We start from the raw sequence: 25,761 nt of genomic DNA, 5'->3' as shown, positions 1-25,761 counted from the left end.
AATTACCGATAAAGTTAATTTTTTAAAAAATTGCCAGTGGCGTAGTATATTTACTAAAAGCTTTCAAAAAAATGAAGGATTTGGACTTCTTATAAAAAAAACACTTTATCACCTCACAGATTTCAAACAAAAAAATCCCTCCGTATGTTACGCCACTGGCATTTTTTTTTTAAATTGGCTTCATCAGCAATTGATAATTCACTACAATAACCTGCACGCGAAATTTAATTATAATTAAGCTGGTAGTTTAAAAGTTATAATAATAATAATAATAAATGTCTTTTATTATTCAAATTCATTACAAACTTGATACAAAAAAAAAAAAACAAAGTACCTGAACCTGGCGCAGTCTAGCTTTATATAGCTACTCCACTGAACCAGATCAGGGTGTATTTAAAGTAACATTATAACAACATGTTATATGTAAAGAAATATTCCCAATTATAATATAACACAAAAAAAGTTTTCTTCTTCTATAAAAAACAGCAAATTTGATACATATTAAATAGTAAGAGAATTGTTTTGAATATTCATAAGAACAATTTTATATTTCGTCCTAAATTTATCTGCACGAAGGTCAACATTTTCTGCAGGTATTTTATTGTAGCACTGAACAGCATTGTAAGAAAACGATCGCTGAAACATAGCACTCCTATGGACCGGCATGGTTAACTTATTTCTAGCTCTAACATTTACCCCGTGTACATTTGCTCTAAACAACAATCTATTCCTTATAGTCGCAGGTGCCTTTGGGCTGCTAATGATTTTTATCAAAAAAAGTGGAAAAAATAAGAATTCTACGATTGTCCATTTTAAGCCAGTTAATTGTTTTATAATATTGCGAAATATGATCATACTTACGTAAGCCATAAACCAATCTGATACAGGCATTTTGAATTTTTTGTATGCGCATTTTACAATCATTATCTAAGCAAAAACCATAAACATAATCACAGTAGTTAAAATTAGAGAATACCACGGCCTCACATAGGCTGCGTTTAAGACTTAGATTAAGAATATCTCTATTACTATATAAGAGTTTTAAAGCTGCAAACGATTTTTGAACAATTTTTTTAACATGCTCCCTGAATCTCAACTTACTGTCCATCACAATGCCTAAATTTTTGGCAGTTTCAACAACCGAAAGCTTAGAGCCCTCCACATGAACATTTATTACACTTTTTAAAATTTGTAATTTTATTTGTATTTCCAAAAACCATAAAACAAGACTTTGAGGAATTTAATTTTAAATTATGTTTTTTAGATAATTGATTTATTATATTTAAGTCATTGTTTATACCAATCTCTGCTTCTTTAAGATTATCAGGTTTGAAAGTTGTATATATCTGCGTATCATCAGCAAACGCTTGCACCTTACAAACTTTTAAGGACTTAAGAATGTCTGCTGTATATACAAGGAAAAGCAGAGGTCCCAGGACAGAACCCTGGGGCACTCCAGACAAAATGTGAGCCTGATTAGAATAAGTCTATTCTAATAAATCTATTATTCAAATAAGACTCAATTAACTGTATAGACTCCATTGAAAAGCCATAATATTTAAGCTTAGCTAGTGAAAGGGCATGATTAAATTAAAACGAACTCCTTAGAGAAATCTAAAGGCACCAGAACAGCAATCTGTTGCTTATCAATAGCGTCCATTATATCATCCAGTACGTTTAGTAGAGCTACAGAGGTATCAAAGTTCTCCCTAAAGCCACATTGTGTAGCCGGAATAATGTCATTATCAATAAAATAACAAACCATCTGATGGTAAAGTACCTTTTCAAATATTTTTGAAAGTACTGGAAGTATACTTATAACGCGCAAGTCGTTATAATTTTCTGGGCTAGCAACTTTTGATAAGGGTTTACCAATCGAAATTTTCCATTGATCGGGGAAATAGTGAGCTACTATACAACAATTTATTATGTGGCATATGTACTTATCAATAAAGGGGCTACAATACCTTAACATTTTTGGTGAAATCTGATCCACACCAGTCGCATTAGACTTAATACTATTTAAAATTCTACTTACATCTTCAACAATTGCAAGATTAAGTGTGAAATGCAGGCTATTATCAAATACACCATTATTATAACACTGAACTTGTTCATCACAATTCGCAGAATTTTGAAGAAATTGAGAAAAAAAGATGTTAATTTGATTTGGATCAGACAGGTGTTCCGAAATATTGGTATTATTTTTATCTCTACAAATGTTAAACTTTTTTAATGACGACCAAAGCTGACGTTTATTTTTTTCGTTACTCAACAGATTAAGGTGCTTCTTTTTTTCTCTTCTAATTGTAGCCAGAGTATAATTTCTCAGAAATTTATAATTCTCCCAATCTTGTATATCCCTTGTTGCCTTAAATTTCCTTAATGCCTCATTGCGTTGTTTTTGGAAAAGAAGTACCTCAGAGTTAGCCAAGAAGCTTTAGGTTTAGTAATTCTTGCTTTTTTAAAAGGAGCATGTTTATTCAAAAGTGTTTGAATTAAATTATTAAAAATTACTAGCTTACTACTGATATTATTTTAATATAAAATGCTATCCCATGGTAGGAAATATAAATCCTGCAAAAAAAGTTGGTTATTAAAATTTTTAAAGCACCTGTACTCAATTAGTTTAGGAACTATGGGTACCCTGTTTAAATTTAGTTCACAGAAAACCAAGTTGTGATCTGAGACGTTGTCTGCGGAAAGTACCCCTTTATTATGTATCAGAGACACATTAGATACAAATATTGCATCAAGAAGAGTGCTGCAAGTAGCTGAGACTTTGGCTGGGTCTTCAATTATTTGAGTGAGATTATAATTTTCAAATAATGATGTAAGGGGATTATTAAAATTTAAAAGATTAATATTAAAATCTCCTAAACAGAAAACTTTGTCAACACACGGGTATATAAAAGAAAATATATTATCAAAATCAGAACATAGGCTATTAAAGTTAAGAGTAAAAGCATAATTTTTATTTTTGATTTTTTTTTTTAAGAAAAGAAGTTCCTGCAGGATTGAGCATTAATATTAAAGTCAAATGAAACAATATTAACTTTATACTTGTCTCTTACATAAGCCGCCACGCTCCCGCCTCTACCCTGACGATTCTTCTTAAAAAATTGGTATCCCGGAATTTGAAACAACAATGAGTCATCGGTATTGGAGAGCCATGTTTCAGATAAAAAGATAATGTCTACATTTTGATGTTCTCTAGTGATAAATAAACAATAAATTATTCCCAACTTTAACACCCCGTATCTTTGTTACTAAACATTTTATAATGAAAGTCTATTTCTTTTTAAATTCTTTATCACTTATTAAAATTAATGACGTTTAAACTGGACCACCCTGTATACATATGAATAATGACAATAGGAAAAATAAGACAATTTATCGTTCTATGCGAAATTAGTTGGAATTTCTTAAGAAAAATATATCATTATTCAATTAAAACTACGGGCGCATCTGAATAATGGAGAGTTAGACAAATAAATGTCTTATCTATTAAAGCGGAAATTATTTGCGTTGTACCCTTTCAATTTGGTCACTATATTTGTGATACATCGAATTCTAAGCTAATGTCACATATTCTATAGTAAGTTTAACGAATGCATTGTATAATAATATTAATGATGTTTGATTACTAAAACCCTTTGTAATTCGAGATATAAAACCGACATTTTTTAGAGCTTTCTAAACAATGTTTTCTATATAAACCTTGAAGAGCAGTCTGGAATCCAATGTCACACCTAAATTTTTAATAAACTCTACATACTTCAAGATAGTGGCTCCTGAGATAGACATCACATTAGTTTTGTTTTGTACAGTACCTTTTAAAATTTGCAAGATCAGATTGCAAGGCACGACAATCTGTTATAAAGATTTTTAGGTCATCTGCATATGCAAGATATTTACAGATAGTGAAACATTGACCGATGTCGTTTAAAAAGATTCAGAACAAAAATCGGTCCCAAATGAGAACCTTGCGGTACCCCTGAAGTTACGATAGTACAAGAAAAATTTACTCCATTTATGACAACGTACTGAGAGCTTTTAATGAGTTTGATTTTATATTATGGAATAACGAAATGTCATTTTTACTCAATAAAACGACGCAACATTTCTATTTTGACGAAATTCTGCGTCACGAGGTTCAAGAATGAAATGATGCTATATGGTGCGCATTTTATGGATATTAATTAACCCGATTAAAATTGAACTTTTAAGTTGGCCTGTTGTATTGTGACGTCAGAGAGCACGCAAGGGTCGAAGTTCTTAATTTACAACTTCCGGCAAGCCTCGCTCGTCTCCTCCTAATTGCTTCTTATTAAGGGCAGTTCATTCACTCGCACGCACGTACACGCATCGCCGATGTATATAAATAAATGTACATGAAGCCTCATTTGAATTTTAAATTTCTACATTTTATTGAAATAGTGGCGGCTCGTTACATGCTTTATTTATAGGGTTTGAAATTTTCTTTCTGCCGAAAAAATTGTTTCCATTGAGTAAAATCTTAACGTAAGTATTTTTACGACTGGCGTCGTTTGGTTGTAACGTAATTGGCAATGAATCACGGACGCACACACACACATACACTTTGACCCTGACAGTTTACGTTTGAAAATTTAAAAATAACCGTCGCTTGTCCTCGCTTTAACCGCGATGATATGCGGAAAATTGTTTTCGTTTTCATTTACTGTATGTACATACATATAGACAAAGGGGACGAGATCGATAAATTCTTTCACAAGCAATTCGACATTCCTCAAATTTAGCTTGGTTTTATTTTATCTTTGAGGCAGTCAATCAGCTTCTATCATTCATTATTCTAATTGAGTCAATTCTTGAAAATCAGCTTGACCGTTTTTCTTCGGAACATATCTGAAACTATTTTCTTATTATTAGCAGCTTGATTGCCTATTCTAAATAAGGGAACAATTTATTCCATCCAATTAAGATTATTTCCATTTGATGTCATGTTTTATTTCTTTTATAATCACTTCAATTCATTTTTCTCGATTCTACCAAATGTATGTACGAAAGGTTGCATTTCCCAGACAAAAATAACGCACCCCACCAATTAACTTAATAAAATCGATACTGTACAGCTTTAAATGAGGCACAGGACAGACATTCAGCAAGGACAAAAGGGAAATGAGAAAGTTTATTTTTAAACACCATCGATTTCATATTTCCTTTAAGATAATGAACATAAATAATCGACAATAATAATTAAATATTTTCAAAACCTTGACACTGCTGATTTATCTCTATTTGCAAAGTCTAGTTTGTAAGATTAAATTGATAATGTATGAACACACATGAAGAAATTTCACAGGAAATGAGAAGTGTATTATATTCATTTGGTTCTGTCACAAGCAGAATAGATTGGATGCGTTTATCCCATGCAAAGCGAGTCGTCTAAAACTGTTAGTTCAATATTTATGGTACTTGATTAAAAATAATAATTTCACTTTCTAATTCGCGTTCTATACCATCATCATCGAAATCGTGAATTGAATTTTTCCAGACAAAGTAATTGGGGCATGTACCGTTTGCACAACGAAAACTAATTAACTTCTACTAGTGAAATTAGTTTGGCCTTTTGAATAACCACCATATCCAGGTCAATGTTTATAATGAGTGAGTTGAGACGGTACCATTGCGATGCACTTAACACAATAGAAGGAATTCGACTCGATCTATAGGGGAGATAGAAACTTCAGTATTAAAATACATATTATTTAGGTCGTCCAGTGTGTTAAAATTATGACGTTCATAAAATTGGATTAACTGGAAAAGCGGCTAGAGACTTATTATATTCATGTAATGTTACACTTTTAAATTAAGTTAGGGTTGACACGTGTGTCAGCCTGTATTTTTGGTAGAAAAATATATTCATGTGAGTTAGGCTAGCGGAGAAATATACGCAATGTGTTTTTTTATACTGTATTTCAAATAGGTTGAGAGTAATAAAGTATAAATTTCCAAAAGTTTTGTGGTCATACATGGGCGCACGTAAACTCGTTAATTAATAGGGCAAAAAAATGGTAGGGTTCGAACGCTATAAGAAGGGTATAGGTATATCAGTTATTATACTAATTTGACAAATAATGTAAGCTTCATTGTGGAGGTAAATAAATAAGGCTGGTAATTAAAACGCAGAATATAAAAATTATTTCAAACACGTTAAACTTACTGTTAAAGGCAGAATTAAAAAGTTATTAACTTAAATTCGCATGAGTTGGCAGGTTTAGGACCAAGAAATCAAAAACTTCCTTTTTTGAAAAGGTGCCGACGTTTCGACGTTTATTTATGTCTTTTTCAAGGCTGTTTACTGTGAAGAAGCTTTTTGCATATAAAATAATATATGTAGATAGGCACATAGACTATATTTTGAACAAACATAACATAAATCATAATAGACAATAACTTTTTTTTTATTCTTCATATCACTTCTACGATATACATATACAGGGTGTAACATAAGCGATGACTTTAATTTTAGGGAGTGATTCCTTGTAAATAATTTTTCAAGTAAAAAGGTTCATTTAAACGTATGTGCGGAGACGTTTCATTTTCGAAATACAGGACCTTAACTTTTTTTAATCGACTTTTTATTAATACCTGAAAAACGTTTTTTAATTGCTTAGTTAGATACAAACATCAAACGTAGAAACGAAAAAATGATGGCGTACACACAAAACAAATAAATTTTGGTCAGCTACGCCATTGCAATTATGATTTAAAATTTACACCACAAGTAGCATCTTATTAATTAGTTTATTGGTTTAGTTTTTAAATATTAAACATACTAGTAATTTTTCAGGTAATTTAAAAAAAACCATTAAAGAACAAGATTAAGCGACAAAAAGTGGCATTTTCAGTTGGACAAAATGAAGCAAATTTTTGGTCTAAATGTGAGCATTTCAAGAGATACCTTATGAAAAGATTTAACCAAGTATAAAAATTCTAACAAATTCGGTAAACGTATTTTTTAGAAATTAATAAAAAATCGAAAATCGATTTAAAAAAAGTTTAACACTCTGTTTCTCGAAAACGAAGCGTCTTCGGATATACGTTTAAATGAACTTTTTTACTTAAAAACTAACAAGGAATCATTTCCTAAAATTAAAGTCATCACTTATGTTACATCCTGTATATTTACAAATAAACGAACGCGGTCAATAGCCACAGATGAGTTCTTTTCATCATTCACTCAGTGTTAGTAATGTGAAGTATATAGACAATCGACAAAAAAGCTTCCTAATTCCTTGAAAAAGACATAAATAAACGTCGAAACGTCTGCACCTTTTCAAAAAAGGAAATTTTTGAGTTCGGACTCCATCTACGCTACTTTTAGTCAATTTGCATGATTGTTTAAAACACGACCATCCTGGTTTTGGTGTAAATGAAGTTGTACAGGAATGTACCCTAAAATGACATTAATAGAACCTCCAAAACATAGTCGAGGAAGACCAGTATTTGATCCTTGATAAAAACACTAAATGTGCGGTTAAAAAAAATATTTCTTTTTGCTTTTTATTATCTTTTTTTTTTTAAAAAATAAATATCAACTTTGCACAAAATTTTTATGGGCAAAAACTTTATTTTTTTTTAAATTATAAAGTTATAATATTCGGTTTAATTTATATTACAAAACAAAGGTAAAAACACAAAGTCACGGTCTCATCAAATCCATATAAGTTCTTAAAGCTACACGTGTTTCGCTCCTATCGGAGCATCATCAGGCCTAGACCTACACAGATCACATTACAACTGAGTTGACAAAAGCGCGAAACACGTGTAGCTTTAAGAAATTATATGGATTTGATGAGACCGTGACTTTGTGTTTTTAACTTTGTTTTGTTTTCGTTTGGTCTCTTAAAGAAAAAATGGATGATACGTTTCTAATTAATTAATTTATATTATATATAGTGACCTGGCTACATGCATTTTCGTTATATATTCGATGGATAACAATACAAAAACTTCATAAATCATTCCAAAACCGGGGAGACGATCAATTTCATAATGCAAACTAAAGGCATTATTGGAGGCAGCACCCTGCTGTACCCCTTTTGCGTACTTAATAAGATTTTATTACTCTCTACCTGTTTGAAATAGACTATATATTACGGGACGCATACGCATTAGCTTTGACCTTAAAATTGCCAATAATTTCTTTCATCACATTTTTTCTTAATAAAAATTCACCTGAATGATCGAAAATTCAAAATATTTTATTAGCGTCGTCGGTGCAACGGCGTCTCCGTCACGACGCTCTTGCAATTCCGCAAAGGTAATAAAACGACGCCGCCGTCGTCGCTACTCCGAAAATGTAGCATGGGAGGTAATAACACGGGGAGGGGCTGTAGAGGATTTAGATGGGAATCAGTGAGTTATTTAGGAAGACTTTATTTTTTTTTAGAAATTATTTATCGATATATGTATATTGTGAATTTAGAATGTATAAATAGAAAAAAAATTGACGAACATGGACTCGGCGTTCGCATTTAGACAGTGCAATTAATTAGCTGTTTATTTCCTTAACTAGATTTTGCAGATACGTAATAACGGAATTGCTACAAAGCGATTTACATAAAATCATAGTTTCCCACCAGCCACTCTCGTCGGACCACATAAAAGTTTTCCTGTACCAGATACTTAGAGGTAAGTCATTTAATTATTTCGTCCTTTTAAGTAAACAGTTCTTTGATAAACAAATTTATTATTTTCTGTACTATACATGTACCCGATAAATCTGAAGGGTGCTTATCAGCCAGAAATTAAAACAGAAATAAGTTCATTAGAAGTTAAGATGCGATCGTCGTGACATAGTTTATTAGTGGACCGTAACCCAAGAGGCCGCTATTATTATTATCATTGTTTGCATGATTATTAGCTACGGCTAATAAAACATGGGAGAAAGTAAAGTGTCGGCCGCAGGACGTAACAGCCGCGATAATGTTCATACGTCTGATAATAATTTATGTTATTTATTTTTATTGTTATGAGTAATAGTTATGAAATATTCGAAGCAGTTGCATCTTCAATCAGTTGAATTTCTTCTAACATATATTAAATTATTTAAAAAAAAATGAAATAGCATTAACAAGATAACTGACTGAAGACGTTGCGTCCCAAGCTTTAAGTGTTTCTTCTATTTTCAATTATTTCTTTCTCGCTATTCGGTTTTTTCCCTTTAAAAATTATAGGAGCATCTACAAAGTACTTAAGAAAAATATTTCTTCTTGTTCTTGCAGGTTTAAAATATTTACACTCCGCGAGGATATTACATAGGGACATTAAACCGGGGAATCTCTTAGTCAACAGCAACTGTGTTTTAAAGGTAAGCACTTACTCTCGTTATATAAGTATTTCTTAAAGAGCAGTTATCCTTAGCATGAAAAAATTCTTGTTAAAAAGCGTAAATATGTAAAGCTCACCTGGCCTTAACAAAAATTCCAAGTATCGTAAGAAAATATCGTGATTCGGCGTAATAACTGTACACCTCGTAACTTCTCACAATCAAAATTCAACGAACTCCGCTTGTATGAAAGAAAAAAGTAAACTTGAGTCGATGCATATCGCGGTGACCAAAAAAATTGCTTATGTAGACGACACTACTATAAATCCGTCCGTTGACTTGTACATACTTGGAATTTGAATTTAACTTAAATGATTGTCAGGGCCTCTTACTTTTACTTCCAGTTATTTTTTATTTGATTTTAATTTATGTACAGCATCTTGTCAGAATGTATTACAACAATAAACTTGTAAACAGTAGTAAAACGATAAATGTACTCACAGTAACTTGTGGTGTATATTTGGAACATGTAAGAAGACAGAATGATGATAGATGTATTGCTTACGTCAGGATTCGACATCATTGATATGAAATGATATGATACTACATACCTAAAGAGTAAAAGGTACCTGTGAGCAATATTTGCTTACTCTAGTTATTGTGATTGTTAATTAAAATAAGGCCATTTCAGGTTTAAAGCACCTGTACACAATACCATAAAACTATCAATAAGACTAACATCCTTCAAATTATAGACATCAGTAGACCTTTACTAAAATATTATAGGACGGGTACGAAATAAAACACGCAGATTGTTTTATCTTCTATTGAAAACGCTTCTAAAGGGACTAACTATTTAGGACAAAAAAGCCAAAAGAAAATATCCATCGTCTGTGTTTATATTAACACAATTCAAATTTAAGAGGAAGGATGGTAATAAATTGGATAAGTAAAGTGCGGTCTCTACGGTGCCGAATTACAGATTTTGCTTCGACTTATTTGATATATATTTAACAACCTTGTTGAAGAGTTGTTCTCCAATTCAGGCAGAACAAAACCCGATGTCCAGCATTAGAAATCGAGTTGATGGGATATTGCTAGCAAGCACTTCACAAAACAACACACTGATGTAATGGCCAATTACACAGTCTACAAAAAAATCCCAGGTGCCAAAACACTCTGGGTTGCACCAGTGCCACACACCTACTTACACTAGCTAGCGTTGTTTTACGTACCAAGGTATCAGGCATTTAAATATTACTTTCTTTATACTGATAATGGGAAAAACATAAGGTAAAACAAATGCTCAGTGAAAACTCTCACCTTTGTAATTTGACAAGTATAAATGGTTCAATAAGAGCACTAACCATAACACTAGAGAAAAGTTACGGGAGAACAAGTGGGTAGGGCTGCGCGACTGTTTTCGATTAAAATTACCGTCGAACTGAATTCTAAAAAGGACCATATTAGAAATATCCCTTAAAAGAATTCTGGTAAACATCTGTTTGAGAACTTGTAAATACCAACATTCCCACACATAATTTTCTCTAAAGTGACCTTTTTTACCCTTTTTTACTATTTCTGTTTATTTTGTTATCTCCGAAAAACCTCTTACAACACTCAGATTTTCACAGATCGTCCTTATCTTTACATGTTAGCCCTTAACATTCCCATCGGTTATCGTTGCCTTTTTTATTCATTTTTGTTGATCGAAAAAAACCAAATAAAATATAATAAGTAAAATAAATTCACGTCTTACATGATTAGGTTGATTTTCTCGAAATAAATGTGATAAAATCTTTAATAATTTTAGATCTGTGATTTTGGTTTGGCGAGGGTGGAGGAACCCGACTCGTCGAAGCACATGACCCAAGAGGTCGTAACCCAATACTATCGGGCCCCAGAAATATTGATGGGAGCGAAACATTATACTGGGGCAGTGGATGTGTGGTCCGTCGGTTGTATATTTGGAGAGTTGCTAGGTCGGCGGATATTATTCCAGGTAAGTACTGACTCATAAAATCTTCGCTTTGACTTACCAAAATATGTCAAAGTCAAATAAAGATTTATCGTTTAAGCACCTAGATGTTGGGAACAAAACTGTGTAAAAATAGTACATACAGCAAGAGGTTGAGAATATTATGCAACAAAAATGTTCAGTCATTTTACAACCATCCAAAGGTTTGTTCTCACTGCAAATTTCTAACAAGTTCGAAACTGTTTCCGAACTTTGTGTAAGAACATCAAACTTTTGATTTGAAATTTATTAGACGTCTATTAGTCAGGGAACAGACAGTCGAAAAGACGCTTCTAAAACATCGACCTGTGCACTCGAAGTTATACTTTTGAAAAAATATGTACTATGTGGGGCATGAGTTCACGGATGCAAATCTGGAGGGCTCCATTAAATTAGCAATTGCAAAAAAGAATAAAAAAATATTTTTCGATTATGTTGATTTATCGTAAAAAAACAATTTTTAGTGTTCAACTCGCGATTGTGACGCCGTTTTTCAATATTTTTTCAAAATTCTTGCAGCATTCGAAAGCCTAATCTTTTTCGATTTTAACGCAATAACAAAAAAAAATATTGTATTTATACAGAATTTTTCAGATTATTTAAAAGGAGGCGCGGTACCAAACCTGAGGAGAACATTTCAACATATTTATAGGTCAATGCCTTACAAAACATTAATATTTTTTTATTTTGGCAATCGTGCGCATGAAGCGAACAATTTAACATAATTTGTTCATTAATTCTTCCTGGTGTCCACTCCACCGTTGTTATACGAGAGGACTCTAGGTGGACCATGGTCTAAGCCTCTAAACTATTGTAACCTTCTGTATTTGCCTCTGGAATGTGCAGTTCATTGGTTACTACTTTTTCTTTTCCAACTATGAGTCAAGTATATACTGGATGTTAGGGGTTTCTGGTTTATCTCTGCTAAAAGTCAGTCTGGGAGTGTGACGCTTGATGTAGTACGGTGCGATGCCTTACAACCTTGTGAGAATTTATGCCTCATTTTAGCTTTATGTTATAAACACATCAGTTTTACTTCTAATACTCTAGCATTAAACCTGAAATCATGTAGTAATATAAGGAAATGGGCAAATATTGAATTAACTTTTATGTGCAGGTCTTTAATGTATGGATGTTTTGTGTTCGACATTCAAATCATATGTATGCGCCGAATAGTCTCCCTCTTACAATAAGAAAAGGATTCACCCTGCTTGACTTAATTTCTATATAGACTACTCGAAACTACGTTGTAGATCTCTGGTAATGTATTTTTTAGCTCTATTCTTAAGTTATTGGAAAGAGTTAGGTATTTCTTGGCTTCACTGGGTAAATGGTCGACTCTATTATTACCATATATACTAATGTGACTAGACAGGATCCGGGGACTGCTAATAAGCCGACTCCTAACTATTAATGTTATGACCTCATTGTTACTGACAAGGGTGGCTTCTGACATTTCTGTTTAAGCGCACTTCGAAAATTCGAGATTATGACTGTTGCTTGAACCTGTAATGATTCTATGCAGTTCAGTGCTCGATTAATTTAATTTCGACAATTTTTTATATGCCGCCCAATATCTCACAATAAACTCCCACTACTACCAATCTATAGGCTCACACCCGAACCATCCGTATAAAATAAAAACGTGAAATCCTGGTCCTACCTACCTCTTGCTGGGTTAATGAACTCTCTGTGGTTCTCGGAGTCTTTCCCAAGATGCATTTATTATATGAACCTGGAGATCTTTTACTTGGATTGCTGGTCTGTGAAGAAAGCATGGAGAAAGCATGTGGTAACGGTTTGCGAAATACGATTTTTTTTGTCAAGTGCTGAAACATCTACTTTGCTGCTCGCCAGAGTCTGGTACGATGGTGCGACGCGACTCAGCGGCGTAAATCGTCTCTGATATTAACCATACAGACAGAGCTATAATGTAGAATGTTGTGAATATTTTGGCCTTTGCCGGCAAGAAAAACTTTTAGTTGATAATTACTAATTTTAAACTAAACATCGGGAAATACAAACAACAGGGGTGAATAGAGAAACAAATATATTTATTTAAACTAATAATTTATATCGACACTATTCATTTGTATATTATAATAATAAAAAACAACTATAGGATAATGATAACACAAAAATAAAAAGTAAATTTACTTCGGAGTAATTACGTTATAAACTATATAAGGCTAAAAAAATATATCAATATATTTGGGTAACTAAACTAATTTAATTTAAATTTAAAGAACACCCACCCTCGCAATAACAACCTATTATACAATCTAGCCCTGCTTTTAAACTACTACAATTTTTAGTACATTGAAGTTTGCATTTGCAGCACACATTTTCGAATTTTGCATCGGGACGAATACTTATTGTGGTCAATTTTGGAACGAGTAAATTATTTTCTTTTAAATCCCAACCAAAATCAACGGGGTTGGGAATTTCTGGGTTTATTGAAATAGCGCTCTTCCAGACAATCAATTGATACGCAGCTCTTAATATATGCTGATAAAATGCATCCTCGGTAGGTGGCAAATTCCTTATTGGCTTTCTTCCAAATTTCGTTTTGTCACGAAAATGAAGAAATGTTTATCAATTTACTACTACCTTTAATATCCCGCATTTTTTGTCAGACAAAGCATAAATCTTGCTGTAACAGTTTCTCTATCTTACTTTTTTTATTAATCTTTGTAACATTTTCTTCCGATTTAAAATATTGCATATTATATTTTCGCCGACATTGAGCATGGTATACAGGATGTTTGGCCATAAATTCATCCTCATTCGTCATTTCCATTTTTAATAAATCTGAGATATCATCAATTTTCAACGTGGCTGAATTAAATAATGCAGGATAGCCTTGTCTAGTCAATTTCTGAACAGTTTCGTGGGAAGTTTCTTGGCATATTATGCACAGGTTGTAATTGAGAGATTCCAGAATATAAAATGTTACAGGAATGTTACAAAAATATAGAGATAATATAATAATTTAATCATACATTTTCGCAAAAATCGTATTTCGCAAACCGTTACCAGTAGATAATTTTTTTTTCACCAAAAACTTTTCCATTCCATTTGGCACATTTTTCGTCGATTAATCATATATCTATCTTCAACCGTTCAAAAATTTGCTCGGTATTGAAATGTTCTCCTCAGGTTTGGTACCGCGCCTCCTTTTAAATAATCTGAAAAATTCCGTATAAATACAATATTCTTTTTTGTTCTTGCGTTAAAATCTAGAATGATTAGGCTTTCGAATGCCGCAAGAATTTTGAAAAAATATTGAAAAACGGCGTCACAATCGCGAGTTGAACACTAAAAATTGTTTTTTTTTTTACGATAAATCAAAATAATCGAAAATTTTTTTTTTTTAATTTTTTTTGCAATTGCTAATTTAATGGAGCCCTTTAGATTTGCATCCGTGACCTCATTCCCCACATAGTACATATTTTTTCAAGTATATCTTCGAGTGCACAGTACATGATCGATTTCGGGGTGCTGATTCCCGACTATATTGCGCCTATTTATTTGTCGAAAACTTGTTTCTAACTGCTGTGAGAACACACCTAATATAGTAACTTTTATTTGCTAATAATTCACATATATACAGGGTGTTTCATTAATATTTCGAAAAAATTCAGAGGGAGTTTCCTTGCTTAAAAATAATAAAAAAAAGTCCGAGATTTATCGACTATTTTTACGAAAAAAAGGTATCTTGATCAAAATCGCTACAAGCCACCGTTTTCGAGATATTTAAACTTAACATGATTAACATAATGAAGGCGAAAACCCCTAGTTTTTAAGACAAATATTAATCGCGGATAAAGCAAATTTTTCCAGAGAAGCCATAATGAACTTTCACAATAATCACCTATGAGCGGATGAAAATTCGATTTTCTCTGAACGTATGGATCGGAATTGTTGCAGACCTTTGATTTCTTTTTGTCATTGATTTCTTCGAAGACGAATTACCCATACTTTTGGAGAATGTTCCATTGCAATTTAAATTGCAAATGTACTTCATGCACGATGGAGCCCCACCTCATTTCAGTTTAGTTGCACGTGAATGTTTGAACACTATTCGAATCGTTGAATACGCCGAGGAGGAACTGAACCTTGGCCTCCCAGATTTCCAGACCTTAATTCCTTGAAGTTTTTCCTTTGCGAGGCCACCTTAAACATTTGGTTTATCCAACCCCGGTAGATACTGTGGAAGAATTACGAAATCGCATCCTGTGAAAGAACCAAGTGGCTTTTTTCAAAGTACGTATTTGTCGTAAGAACTTTGGGTAATTTTTTTTTCACTTACAAAAAAATATAAAATAAAACTTTTATTGACATTTATTTTGAAATTTCCAAAGAGCATTGAATAGTGAATAAAAATTCCAAAATCTAAAACGTTAAAATGTCATGCATTTATTATTTTAATTCCAAAAATCTCGAAAACGCTGGCTCGTAGCGACTTTGACCAAGATATCTTTAACCATAAGAAAATTATCACGTTTCAAAGTATAAAAAACCGTGTATGTAGCACGCTCTACAAGTGAGAACCCTCGTAACATTAAATTTGATATTTATCATATTAAAAAAAAACCTCAGATCCAATTTTCATTTAAATATCTGCATAACGACCAAAATTATTAAGAAAAAACAAAAATAAAACATCAGCTCAGAGGTGAAAATGTCAGTTTTAAATTCCTGTGTCCTTTTCCTTCCCTTCTCATTGCAATTTATAGCTTATTATTGCGATAGGGTTTCATTTTACATATCTGTTCTTACGAATCAATTCAATTCAATATATTACGGTAATTAACCAATTTACAAAATGAATATAGCACTTGAAGTATTAGTACTATCATTAAAAATATCTTGCATAAAGAACAGACAACAGGTAACATTAATAAAATCAAATAAAATATAAGGACAACAATGCTTTAAAACAGAGTAACTACAATAAAAAAGAAGACACACTTTAAGTCGAGATATAAAATTATATTGCACTTAAGCAGATTTTAAAACTCGTTGACGTGAACTTAGAGAACAATTAATCAATTCTATACTGACACTTTTTGAGTTAGTTAATTATCATTTTATCCATTGCACAGTTTTCACCATATAGTGTACGATTTTGTTCAAGGTAGAATAATCTAGTCTGAGAACTGTAGCAGGAGGAAAATTTAAATTAACTCAGGAGACTGTATTACATTGTTAAGAATCTTGTATGTTGTGACAATATCGTAGTTTTTACCTCAAGTGTCCAACTTTTGAATTTTCAGCAATCTATACATTTCATTGTAATTAATATTAATACTAAGCTTGTAAGCAATGTGTTTTATGAATTTACCCATGAACTTTTCAAGGCACATTATATATTAAATAAGGTGACCATACACATGAGTTCGACTCAAGTTGACTGCGAACCAGTAGAAGTTTGATGGAATCAATACCGTTGAAATCATGAGTGTGCCTCTTAATAAAACCCAAAATTTTATACAGGTTTTCAATATTTTTTGAAAAACTTAGTCTGCAATCAAAAAGCATCCCAAGATCACGTATCTCTGATACCTTCTCAATAAGTGAATCCATTAGATAGTACTGATGGAATGGTGGACTAAAACTCCTGGTAAATTAATAAAACATTTAATTGTTCTTGCACCATAATTCAAATCTGTGAAGATCAGAACAAATTTCATCATGTGCCAAGTTAACATCTATATAATTTTGAAAATCTTAACATCATCAGCAAAAAGTAACACATTTTAATAATCAAAACAATGAACATCATTAATAAAAAGGGGGCAAGATGGGCACTCTGAGGAACCCCAGAAGTCACTGGAAAAGGACTAGAATAAATGTTATTTATCTATACAAACTGTGTGTTTTCACACAGATATGACTTCAACCAGGCCAAAAGACAACCACCGATGCCATAGAGTGACAATTGCGTAACCAGGAGAGAATGATTAACCCTGTCAAAGGCCTTGGAAAAGTCAGTACATATGGGATCGATCGGCATACCATTTTCTGACAAAGCTGTTTGATAAAGCAACAAATTAGTGTTAATGGACCTACCCTAGACAAACCCCTGCTGCTTAGTTGAGCTTATGTTTTTAAATTTCTCTGATAAGAATCAAGAATGGTTTTATCTTTTTTTCGCACAAAGAGTATCAAGTTGGTTAGTTTTCAGTCTAATATTTGTTTAGCTAATTAAAACGAGATTTTCGCATTTGATCATCTTCATATGTTGCTCAAGGTATAGCATAAACCGTGACGTAAATACAGGGTGTTTCAGAACTATGGGATCAAACTTTTAGGGGTTATTCAGTGCAATAGTAGAAAACATTTGAGTATAGGAACACATGTCCGGAAAAGTGTCACTATGGCACTATGGCCCTAAGATCCCTTAAAATTTAGAAGAACCATGAATTGCCTAAATAGGATTTAATGAATTTAATATTTTCCTTTTGTAACACAATAATTGTTTAAAATATCTTCCTCCAACCTAAATACACTGATTTAAATGTCGCACATGATTTCGGCGGAGTTAACTAAAAATTCGATACTCGTTTTGAATGATATTAAATGCTAATTCATTTAATAAAGTCTTATTCTATTTCTACTGGAATTTCGTAGACCAAAGACTACGTATTCCTACAGAAAAAATCTAGTGAAGTTAGATCGGGTTACCAAGGAGGCCAAGAAACTGCTCCATCTCTGGTAATCCAATGGTGCCCAAATCCTCAGGTACTTGTATAGTAAAGAGACCACATTTACTGTTGAACGTTTATTGGAACATTTTTCATTCAAGTAATGCCAGTAGTTAGGTCCTGTTAACCGTTCCGGTAGAAGGTATGGGCCAATTAAATAATGATCAACAATGTATACTTTAACACACCAACGTTGCTAATGTTTTCTATGAAAAATTGCATGTGGATTTTCTTTGTCCCAAACATGGCTATTCGTATTACTAAAAATATCATCTCTTGTGAAAGAGGCTTCGTCATTTCATAAAACATAGCATAAGAAATTTAAGCTATTTAAGCAATTCATCGTATCATTTCTAAATTTTAATGAGTCCTAGGGCTGTAGTACCGAAATGACACTTTTCCCGACTCTCATGGGTCCCTATACTCAAATGTTTTCTACTGTTGCACTGAATAACCCCTAGAAGTTTGATCTCGTAGTTCTGAAACACCCTGTATATTTTATTATACTATAAAAAGCATAGTTTAATGTGGTACATAAACAATTCATTTTTTTAGGCTCAAAATCCCGTGCAACAGCTCGAACTAATCACCGAACTTCTCGGCACCCCATCGCTAGAAGATATGAAATACGCGTGCGAAGGTGCGAAAACGCATATGCTCAGAAGGGCTCCGAAACCCCCGAGTCTGTCTGCTCTCTACACCCTCTCATCCCAAGCCACCCACGAAGTCGTCCATTTATTGTGTCAAATGTTGGTGTTCGATCCCGTAAGTTTACGCTTAAAAATCAAATTTTCTTTAATCAAACGAGTTTTCTTCGTTTAGGATAAAAGGATATCGGTAGTGGACGCGCTCGCCCATCCATATTTAGACGAAGGTAGGTTGAGGTACCACTCGTGCATGTGCAAGTGCTGCTACACGACGGCGAGCGGGATGCGTCAATACACCTCGGAGTTCGAAAATACGGCGCCGCAACCGTTCGACGACCATTGGGAGAAGAAACTCACCTCGGTGCAACAAGTCAAAGGTATACGAACGATGAAGTGAAGTAAAAAATGATTTTTATACTAAAACGATGATAAAACTTTTCAGAGGAAATGCACAAGTTCATTGCGGAACAGCTGAACACGAGCCGGGTGCCGTTGTGCATCAATCCGCAATCGGCGGCGTTCAAGAGTTTCGCCAGGTAAGAGACGACCCCGGCCCCCATCCGCCACTCCAGCCTCAATGTCCAGCGCAGCGCCATTGCATAGGTGATGACCGATTATGCCGCCCTCTATCGCCCGGTGTACGTCATTATTTTTATCTACTTCTACTCTTTTTTGTTTCTTATTTCATTTATTTTTTTCTCTTCCATATTGCCAGCTTACCGTTTAGACTATTTTCACTCTTAAACTAAACGTTTTGTGTAGTGGCGTCAGACGAATAGGTCAAATAATTAAATCACAAAACAGTTTTACCACGCTTTATTTTATTTTCGACACGTGTTTCGCTAACGATGTTAACCTCTTTGGGAGAAGATTAAAACTAAACTAATAAAGCAAGAAAATCAATGAGGCATGACTGAACAACACTAACTAGAAAATTAAGAATTCTTTTTTATTCTTTTTAATTATTGATAAACTTTCGTATGCATCTAATTTTCGATTGCTATTAACAAATTAGCCAAGTATTGAAAACATGTTCAGCCAAAGTTGACTTTTCATCTCTTCCACACTTGACATTAGCTACATGTTCCTTGAATCTGACATTAATTGATCTTATGTACTGGCCTTCATTTTATTCTTCCTATAGTCTATTTCAAACAGGTAGAGAGTAATTAAACCTTATTAAATATGCAAAGGGGTACAGGTGACCCTCCAATAATGTATGCCAGTTTTGAGTCAGTATAAGAGTTTAAAAAAATATATAAACGAGTTTTTAATCATTAAAGCTCCATTGAAATGTTTTCCAAAGCTGGTGTTTCTTTTTTGAAATAAAAATAATTACCTTTTCTTCTAACTGTACCTTTACTGTCTTTATCAAGGAATTTGACTGGTCTTCCTGTACAATACATTAGAGAGGTTCTACTCGTCCTTCCTTTTTCTCCCCCAATAGTCTATAAATGGTAAATTTTTCTATACCAGTCATTCGAGAACATTCCTGTCCATAACTTCATCTACAGTAAAACTAGGATTGTCAAATCTCAATCGATAACTTTTTCATTGACTGACAATGCAGGAGTACGAGTAGTAGAATTTCTTTCCGTTGGAGTAAATGTCTGATCCTTTTTTATATGCTGTACTATATGTATACAGATAAGCCGAAAACGGGCAATAGACCAGGTGCTCACAGATTCAAAAAACATCTATCTTAAGTACTTTTAAAATTATAGGCATTCATAGAAAACCGAAAAAAATTGACACCCCTTGTTGTTCTTTTTAGTACTGTGGTTACACTTTTGAATTTCTTAAATTTTTTTTTTAATAACACTTCGATAAATTAAAAGACAACTGTTGACATTTAAATGTGCTGCAACTTGAAATAACTAAAAAATAATGAATCAAACATTTTAAATGTTATAAGAAATCCTGCAAAATAAAATAAAAACTTCCAGAAAATTATTAAAAAATTTATTTTATTTAATCGTATATATTTTTAAATTACAATGACCAAAAAGCTTAAAAAAAAATTGATCGAAATTCCTAAGAAAATTATGATTTTTTCCCAGAAAATAAAAATGCCTTAAAAAAACTTTTGGAAATTATTATAAATTACGATTCGACCGACATTTTTTTGAAATAATATAAAAAGTCCTACAAAATCTTACTGCAACTTGAAGTAATTGAGAACAAAATTAATAAAATATTCTAAATATCTGGAAATTTCTATATAATAAAAATTCACCCAGTGCCTGAGAACCACGAAAAGATTTTTTATTTTACCTCCATTGATTTTGAAAATTTGAAATTTTCAAAAAATTATTTTACTGGAATTTTACCTGAAAAAAAAATTATTTATATTTATTGCCAAAAAATAATTATAAATTATTGCGCAAACAAAAATTCTAGAAATGTAATAAAAATGCATTCATTGCCTTAAAATCATTAAAAAATTGATTTTATTTAACTAGATAAAAATATAGCAAAAATGTATGAACAAAATTGAGTAATTAGCTTGTCAATAATCCTCCATTAATCCTACCAATCGTCTTAACTGTTACCTTTTCTTTATTAAATCTGTTGAAAGAAATGAGACCAAAAAAATGCATACTAGCCATTTTATGTTGAAAACAATGGTAACTAGTTATGTATCGAAAAGAATTTGTCTTTTTTTTTATAAAATCTAATTCGAACCGATTATTACTTTTGATGACAAGAAAAGTATCTAGGGATGGAAGTTGGTTATTTTTTCTCGTTCGAAGGTACATTTAATGGATGTAAAATAGTTATTAAGTTGTTCTACAAAATTATTAATATTGCATTAGGTTTTGTCAAATGCATCATCTTAAGCAAACTCATGGAAAATATCGGAATGTACTTTTTGCATTTAACTCAAGAGGTTTCATAAAGAGCTCTGCCAAAAAGGGAAAAAAGCAATAAATTAAATAAATATTTCTCAGTTATAATAATAATAATAATAATAAAGTTTATTTGTCATCAGTTTCAATGGAAACATCACAATTGTCGAATAATTAAAGCAGAAGTTTACAATACAGTATTGGCCATAAAAGTTGGAACTTTTAAAAATTTAAAATTTTTCCAATGTTTTAAATTTATATTTTATTTTTGTACATCCAATCAATAAGCATATTTATAAGTAAATAAAAAATTTTTCAACAAAATTTCAACCTTATCTTGTTTCAGACAATAAGAAATGCTTGGAACTTTTTATAAAAGATGTATTTTACAGGCAGTCTTTGACACACCAGTGTGCAAGTGAGTTCTTCAAGGCCTATTCCAGCGACATACGCCAAAGAATTTTAGATTTTTACAATCAGATTTCTGCCAGATCATGATTTCTGCCACTAATACTGGCTGTTGGAATGTTGTTAAGCCAATGGTGACTGTAGCTTCATGCAATCCAAGAATCGGGATCCTTTTTCCATTTGCAGACTCCAGAATAAATTGGGTGGTGCTGAAAGCCTACAGTGTGCTACGATGTTCGGCTTTACGATAGTATGACTTGATCCTGGATCCACTACCATCTCACATTCACGGCCGCATACTTTTCCCGGTACTACCAAGCTCTCTCCAGCATATGGCAGCCGCTTTAGTCTTATACGTGGGGCTTGGTAGCACCCAGCCAGCTTGAAGTTGAAGTTTTCCTCGTTCCTTGGATCTCTTAAAGGCTTGGGGCATTGACGTTTAAGGTGCCCCTCCTCATTGCAATGATCTTTTAGGTTTCCTCGCTAATAATTTTCTTTAGGCGATCTTCGAGATCACTTTCCGGAGTTCTGATTGGAGTCTTTCCTCGGGTTGTTGTCTTCTAGATTTCAATTGATCCTGGTACACTTGCTGTAGATGGGCTTCACCGTATCTCATCTCTAAGGTACGCATCAGTACGTCGAAATTGCGCTGATCCTCAGATGATGGCACCATTCTTAATATTTCTGTAGCTTCTGCTCTAAGGCTTAGCTTAAGATTGATTGCCTTTTCTTCGTTATCCCAGCGATTTCCCCTAGTAGCGGCCTCAAATTGATTCAAATAGGTACTCCATGCTTCTTTGCCGTCGAATTTTGGTGGCTTTACTTTCATCATTGTTTGCATTCCATCGGATCGGGATAAAGAGGGGTCCGTTTTACTTTCATCTCAAGTTCTTGGATCTTTTTTTGTACTTGTCCCATTAGGTTAGTTAGTCATTAATTGTTTCTGATTCTTCTCCAGATCTTCTTTAAGTTGTAAAACTCGTTCCTCTTGTTTTCTGTCTCGTTCCTCCTGCTCCTTTTTAAGATTATCTTTTAAATTCAGTAAGTCATCTTTCATGGTTCGAATCAGGTCTTCATTTTCTTTCTTCAGGTCAGATTTAATTGTCTTAAGTAAATCTTCCTGTTTCTTGTCTCGCTCTTCTTGTTCTTCCCTCTGTTTACGGTCTCGTTCTTCTTGTTCTTTCCTCTGCCTACGCTCTCGTTCTTCTTGTTCTACTTTTTGCTCGTCAAACTTCCTTAATAGCAGCTCCATCAATTTCTCGGTCTCCATCTTGGCCTGACTGCTTGTTAAAGGCATCCACTAAAATGAGCTTCCAAATATCCTTTACTTCTGACACCAATTGTAATGAAATTCGGGAACACACTTTTATTGTCAACGTCAAAAACACTAACCTAACTCGCCTTGACTGTCGTTTAATTGTTTCCAAAGTAAAAACTGACTAAACAATTAAAAAAACCGAATGAATTGTCACGAAGCGCGTCCTTCTTAAAACCCGATGGAACAGTTTCGAAATATTTGGAATTATCTTCATTGTTTTTGCCGAAAGAGACCAATAATTTTAGGAGAATACTGACAGTCAAAGCAAGCAAGTATACAAATTCTAGAAAATTAGAACTACAGGGATTTACAATAATATAACCTAAATTGGGGCCAAAATGGGGCTCTCGAACAAGATTAATTACTTAAAAGCTAAATACTATAGATAAAAATAATAAACCAAATGTAAGTAGAACCCTAAAGAAACCCTACGAATCAACTTTAACTACAGAATACTAATAAAAATAGTACAAAAATTAGAAAAATAATCATCTATATAATAGACATCTGACTTTTTTTTGAGAGGACGTAAAATGATTTCTTGCTATCATGAAAATTTTCAAAATGTCAATATTTTAAGTCTTTGAAAGTGTGATCTACAAGATTCGGTGTTTTTCAGTCCTAGCATGCATCTTATTACCCTTTTTTGGGCTAATATGGCTTTATCTGAACCAGCTGAGTTGTACCAAAATATTGAACTGTACTGACTAATTGATTGTACAGCTGCATAATAGTACGATAATGAAGACTCCAATCACAACGGTCTATCCAATACCTTATTAAATAACAAGCTCTGTTAATTATCAAAACCATTGCTTTCCAAAACTTCAGATCAGTTCCAAAGTTTCTAGTACACGAATGTTGGGGAACAAAGAAGATACATCGACAGAAACAAGAGTTCCTTCACTTAAGATAAAATGAAAACCAACGAAAAGTCCGGCTCCTTCAACTTAATCTTAATTAAACAATTGCAATAAGACGTACATGTAGTTCATATGAATAAAATAAAGAGTTTTGGTTAGTGGTAAATCCGTTTTGTGATTTGAGTGTCACACCAAAGGTTCCAACCATATTAGAACCAAAATATTTAAATTCAATTGTTTGTGTTATGGTTGGTGTGCAATTTTTTGCAGTAGGGTTATAAACAGTTTTGTGATTTTATCTTATTTAGAGGCATATCTTAAAATCAATTGTAGCAATATCACGTTTCATAAAACTCGTACTGCAAAACTCACTCATATTAATAATTATTATATTTCTCCTTAGAATAGATGGTTTTTTAGTAAACGTACATCGGAAGATAACAGGGTACTTTTTTTTTTGTTTTTTAGTTTTCACTTAAAACACATTTATTTATTTATTTATTTTTTTAATTAGTGCGTAAAAAACAAGTGATTTCCATGCTGGCGCGTGCGTTTTGTTTTCTCCTATAATATTATAAAGTAGATTTGATTTTTTTTCGTAGACGTAGAGTAGTTTGTAACTTCACAACACGGTTGTTTCAATAGGTTTCAAGTGCTTTATCAGAGAATAAATAAGTTTCAATAATTGTAGTTGAGATCTATTTGAAAAAACTTATGATGTTCTTTGAATATGCATGGAAGTCAGTTTTATAAACATTAATTTACATGGTTGTTTGTTGTACTCATGACGCTTATGATTACAGGAAACAATTAATTTATGCAACTTTTTTTTTTGTTTTGTATTAACACAGCTAGTTTTCACTTTTTTTTAAATTTTGTTACATTACAAGCTTTGTCTCAGTTCTATAAAAATTCTTCAGGTCTTTTAGAGCCACCTATGTAATGTAACAAAATTAGGATGAAGTGAGATCTTCGGTAGGTTTATTAAAAAAAGTAAGATGATGGTTGTTATACAGGAAAGAAAAAGTAACGTGCGCGCCCTTTAAGAAGACCCTAGAAATTCTGTTATCACCCGTCATCTTTCTCTGTGCTGCGTGACTTGCCGTTAGGTTAGTTCACTTTTTTATTTTCTTTTATTATTATTTTATTATTTTGTTCTTAGTCACTCGTAGCAACGATATATCGTACAATAAAAAAATGAATGTTCTCTTAATATCGTTACTACTACCCATGCCTAGACAGCACAAATGGACATCCGAAGTTGAAAAGGGCATTCATTAATTTCTTTAGAAAATCCAATGGATTTGATGATACAAATGTCATAAAATAGACGACCAAAGGAGTATTGAAAAAAATTGTGTACTGGACGAATAATTTGTTAATGCAAGGGTTTAATAAGTTAAAGGTTATTCATCGAAATTAATTAAACTTGCAACTTGCACAAAAGGCATAAAGCTTTTTTAATAACCTAAATACTAATCAGACTCTAAATATGTTTCAAATCTAACGCTTTTATCAACAATTATTCCAACTGAAGTACCCACTGAATTTTTTTATTATTTTTAGATACGAGAAATAATACAACTAATTAAAAAAACTTTGGTAAACTGAAGTATAATATTGTACCAATCCT

General features: G+C 32.7%; 1 protein-coding gene and 1 long non-coding RNA gene across 3 annotated transcripts in view; one reads left to right on the top strand and one right to left on the bottom strand.

Moving 5' to 3' along the window:
• LOC126742237 (uncharacterized) overlaps positions 1–25,761 on the bottom strand; it is a 263,438-nt gene that overhangs the window by 206,193 nt on the left and 31,484 nt on the right. The window lies entirely within an intron of this gene.
• Positions 1–25,761, top strand: part of LOC126742232 (serine/threonine-protein kinase NLK) — a 112,352-nt gene that overhangs the window by 75,014 nt on the left and 11,577 nt on the right. The window contains 6 exon segments of the mRNA XM_050448858.1: positions 8,573–8,679; positions 9,273–9,358; positions 11,130–11,318; positions 18,599–18,808; positions 18,866–19,067; positions 19,133–19,226. Coding sequence (XP_050304815.1) covers positions 8,573–8,679; positions 9,273–9,358; positions 11,130–11,318; positions 18,599–18,808; positions 18,866–19,067; positions 19,133–19,226 — 888 coding nt within the window.

Source organism: Anthonomus grandis, chromosome 11, assembly GCF_022605725.1.
Source record: "Anthonomus grandis grandis chromosome 11, icAntGran1.3, whole genome shotgun sequence".
Classification (NCBI taxonomy): domain Eukaryota; kingdom Metazoa; phylum Arthropoda; class Insecta; order Coleoptera; family Curculionidae; genus Anthonomus; species Anthonomus grandis.
The sequence above is the reverse complement of the archived record's forward strand: the minus strand, read 5'-3'. Positions and strand labels throughout refer to the sequence as shown.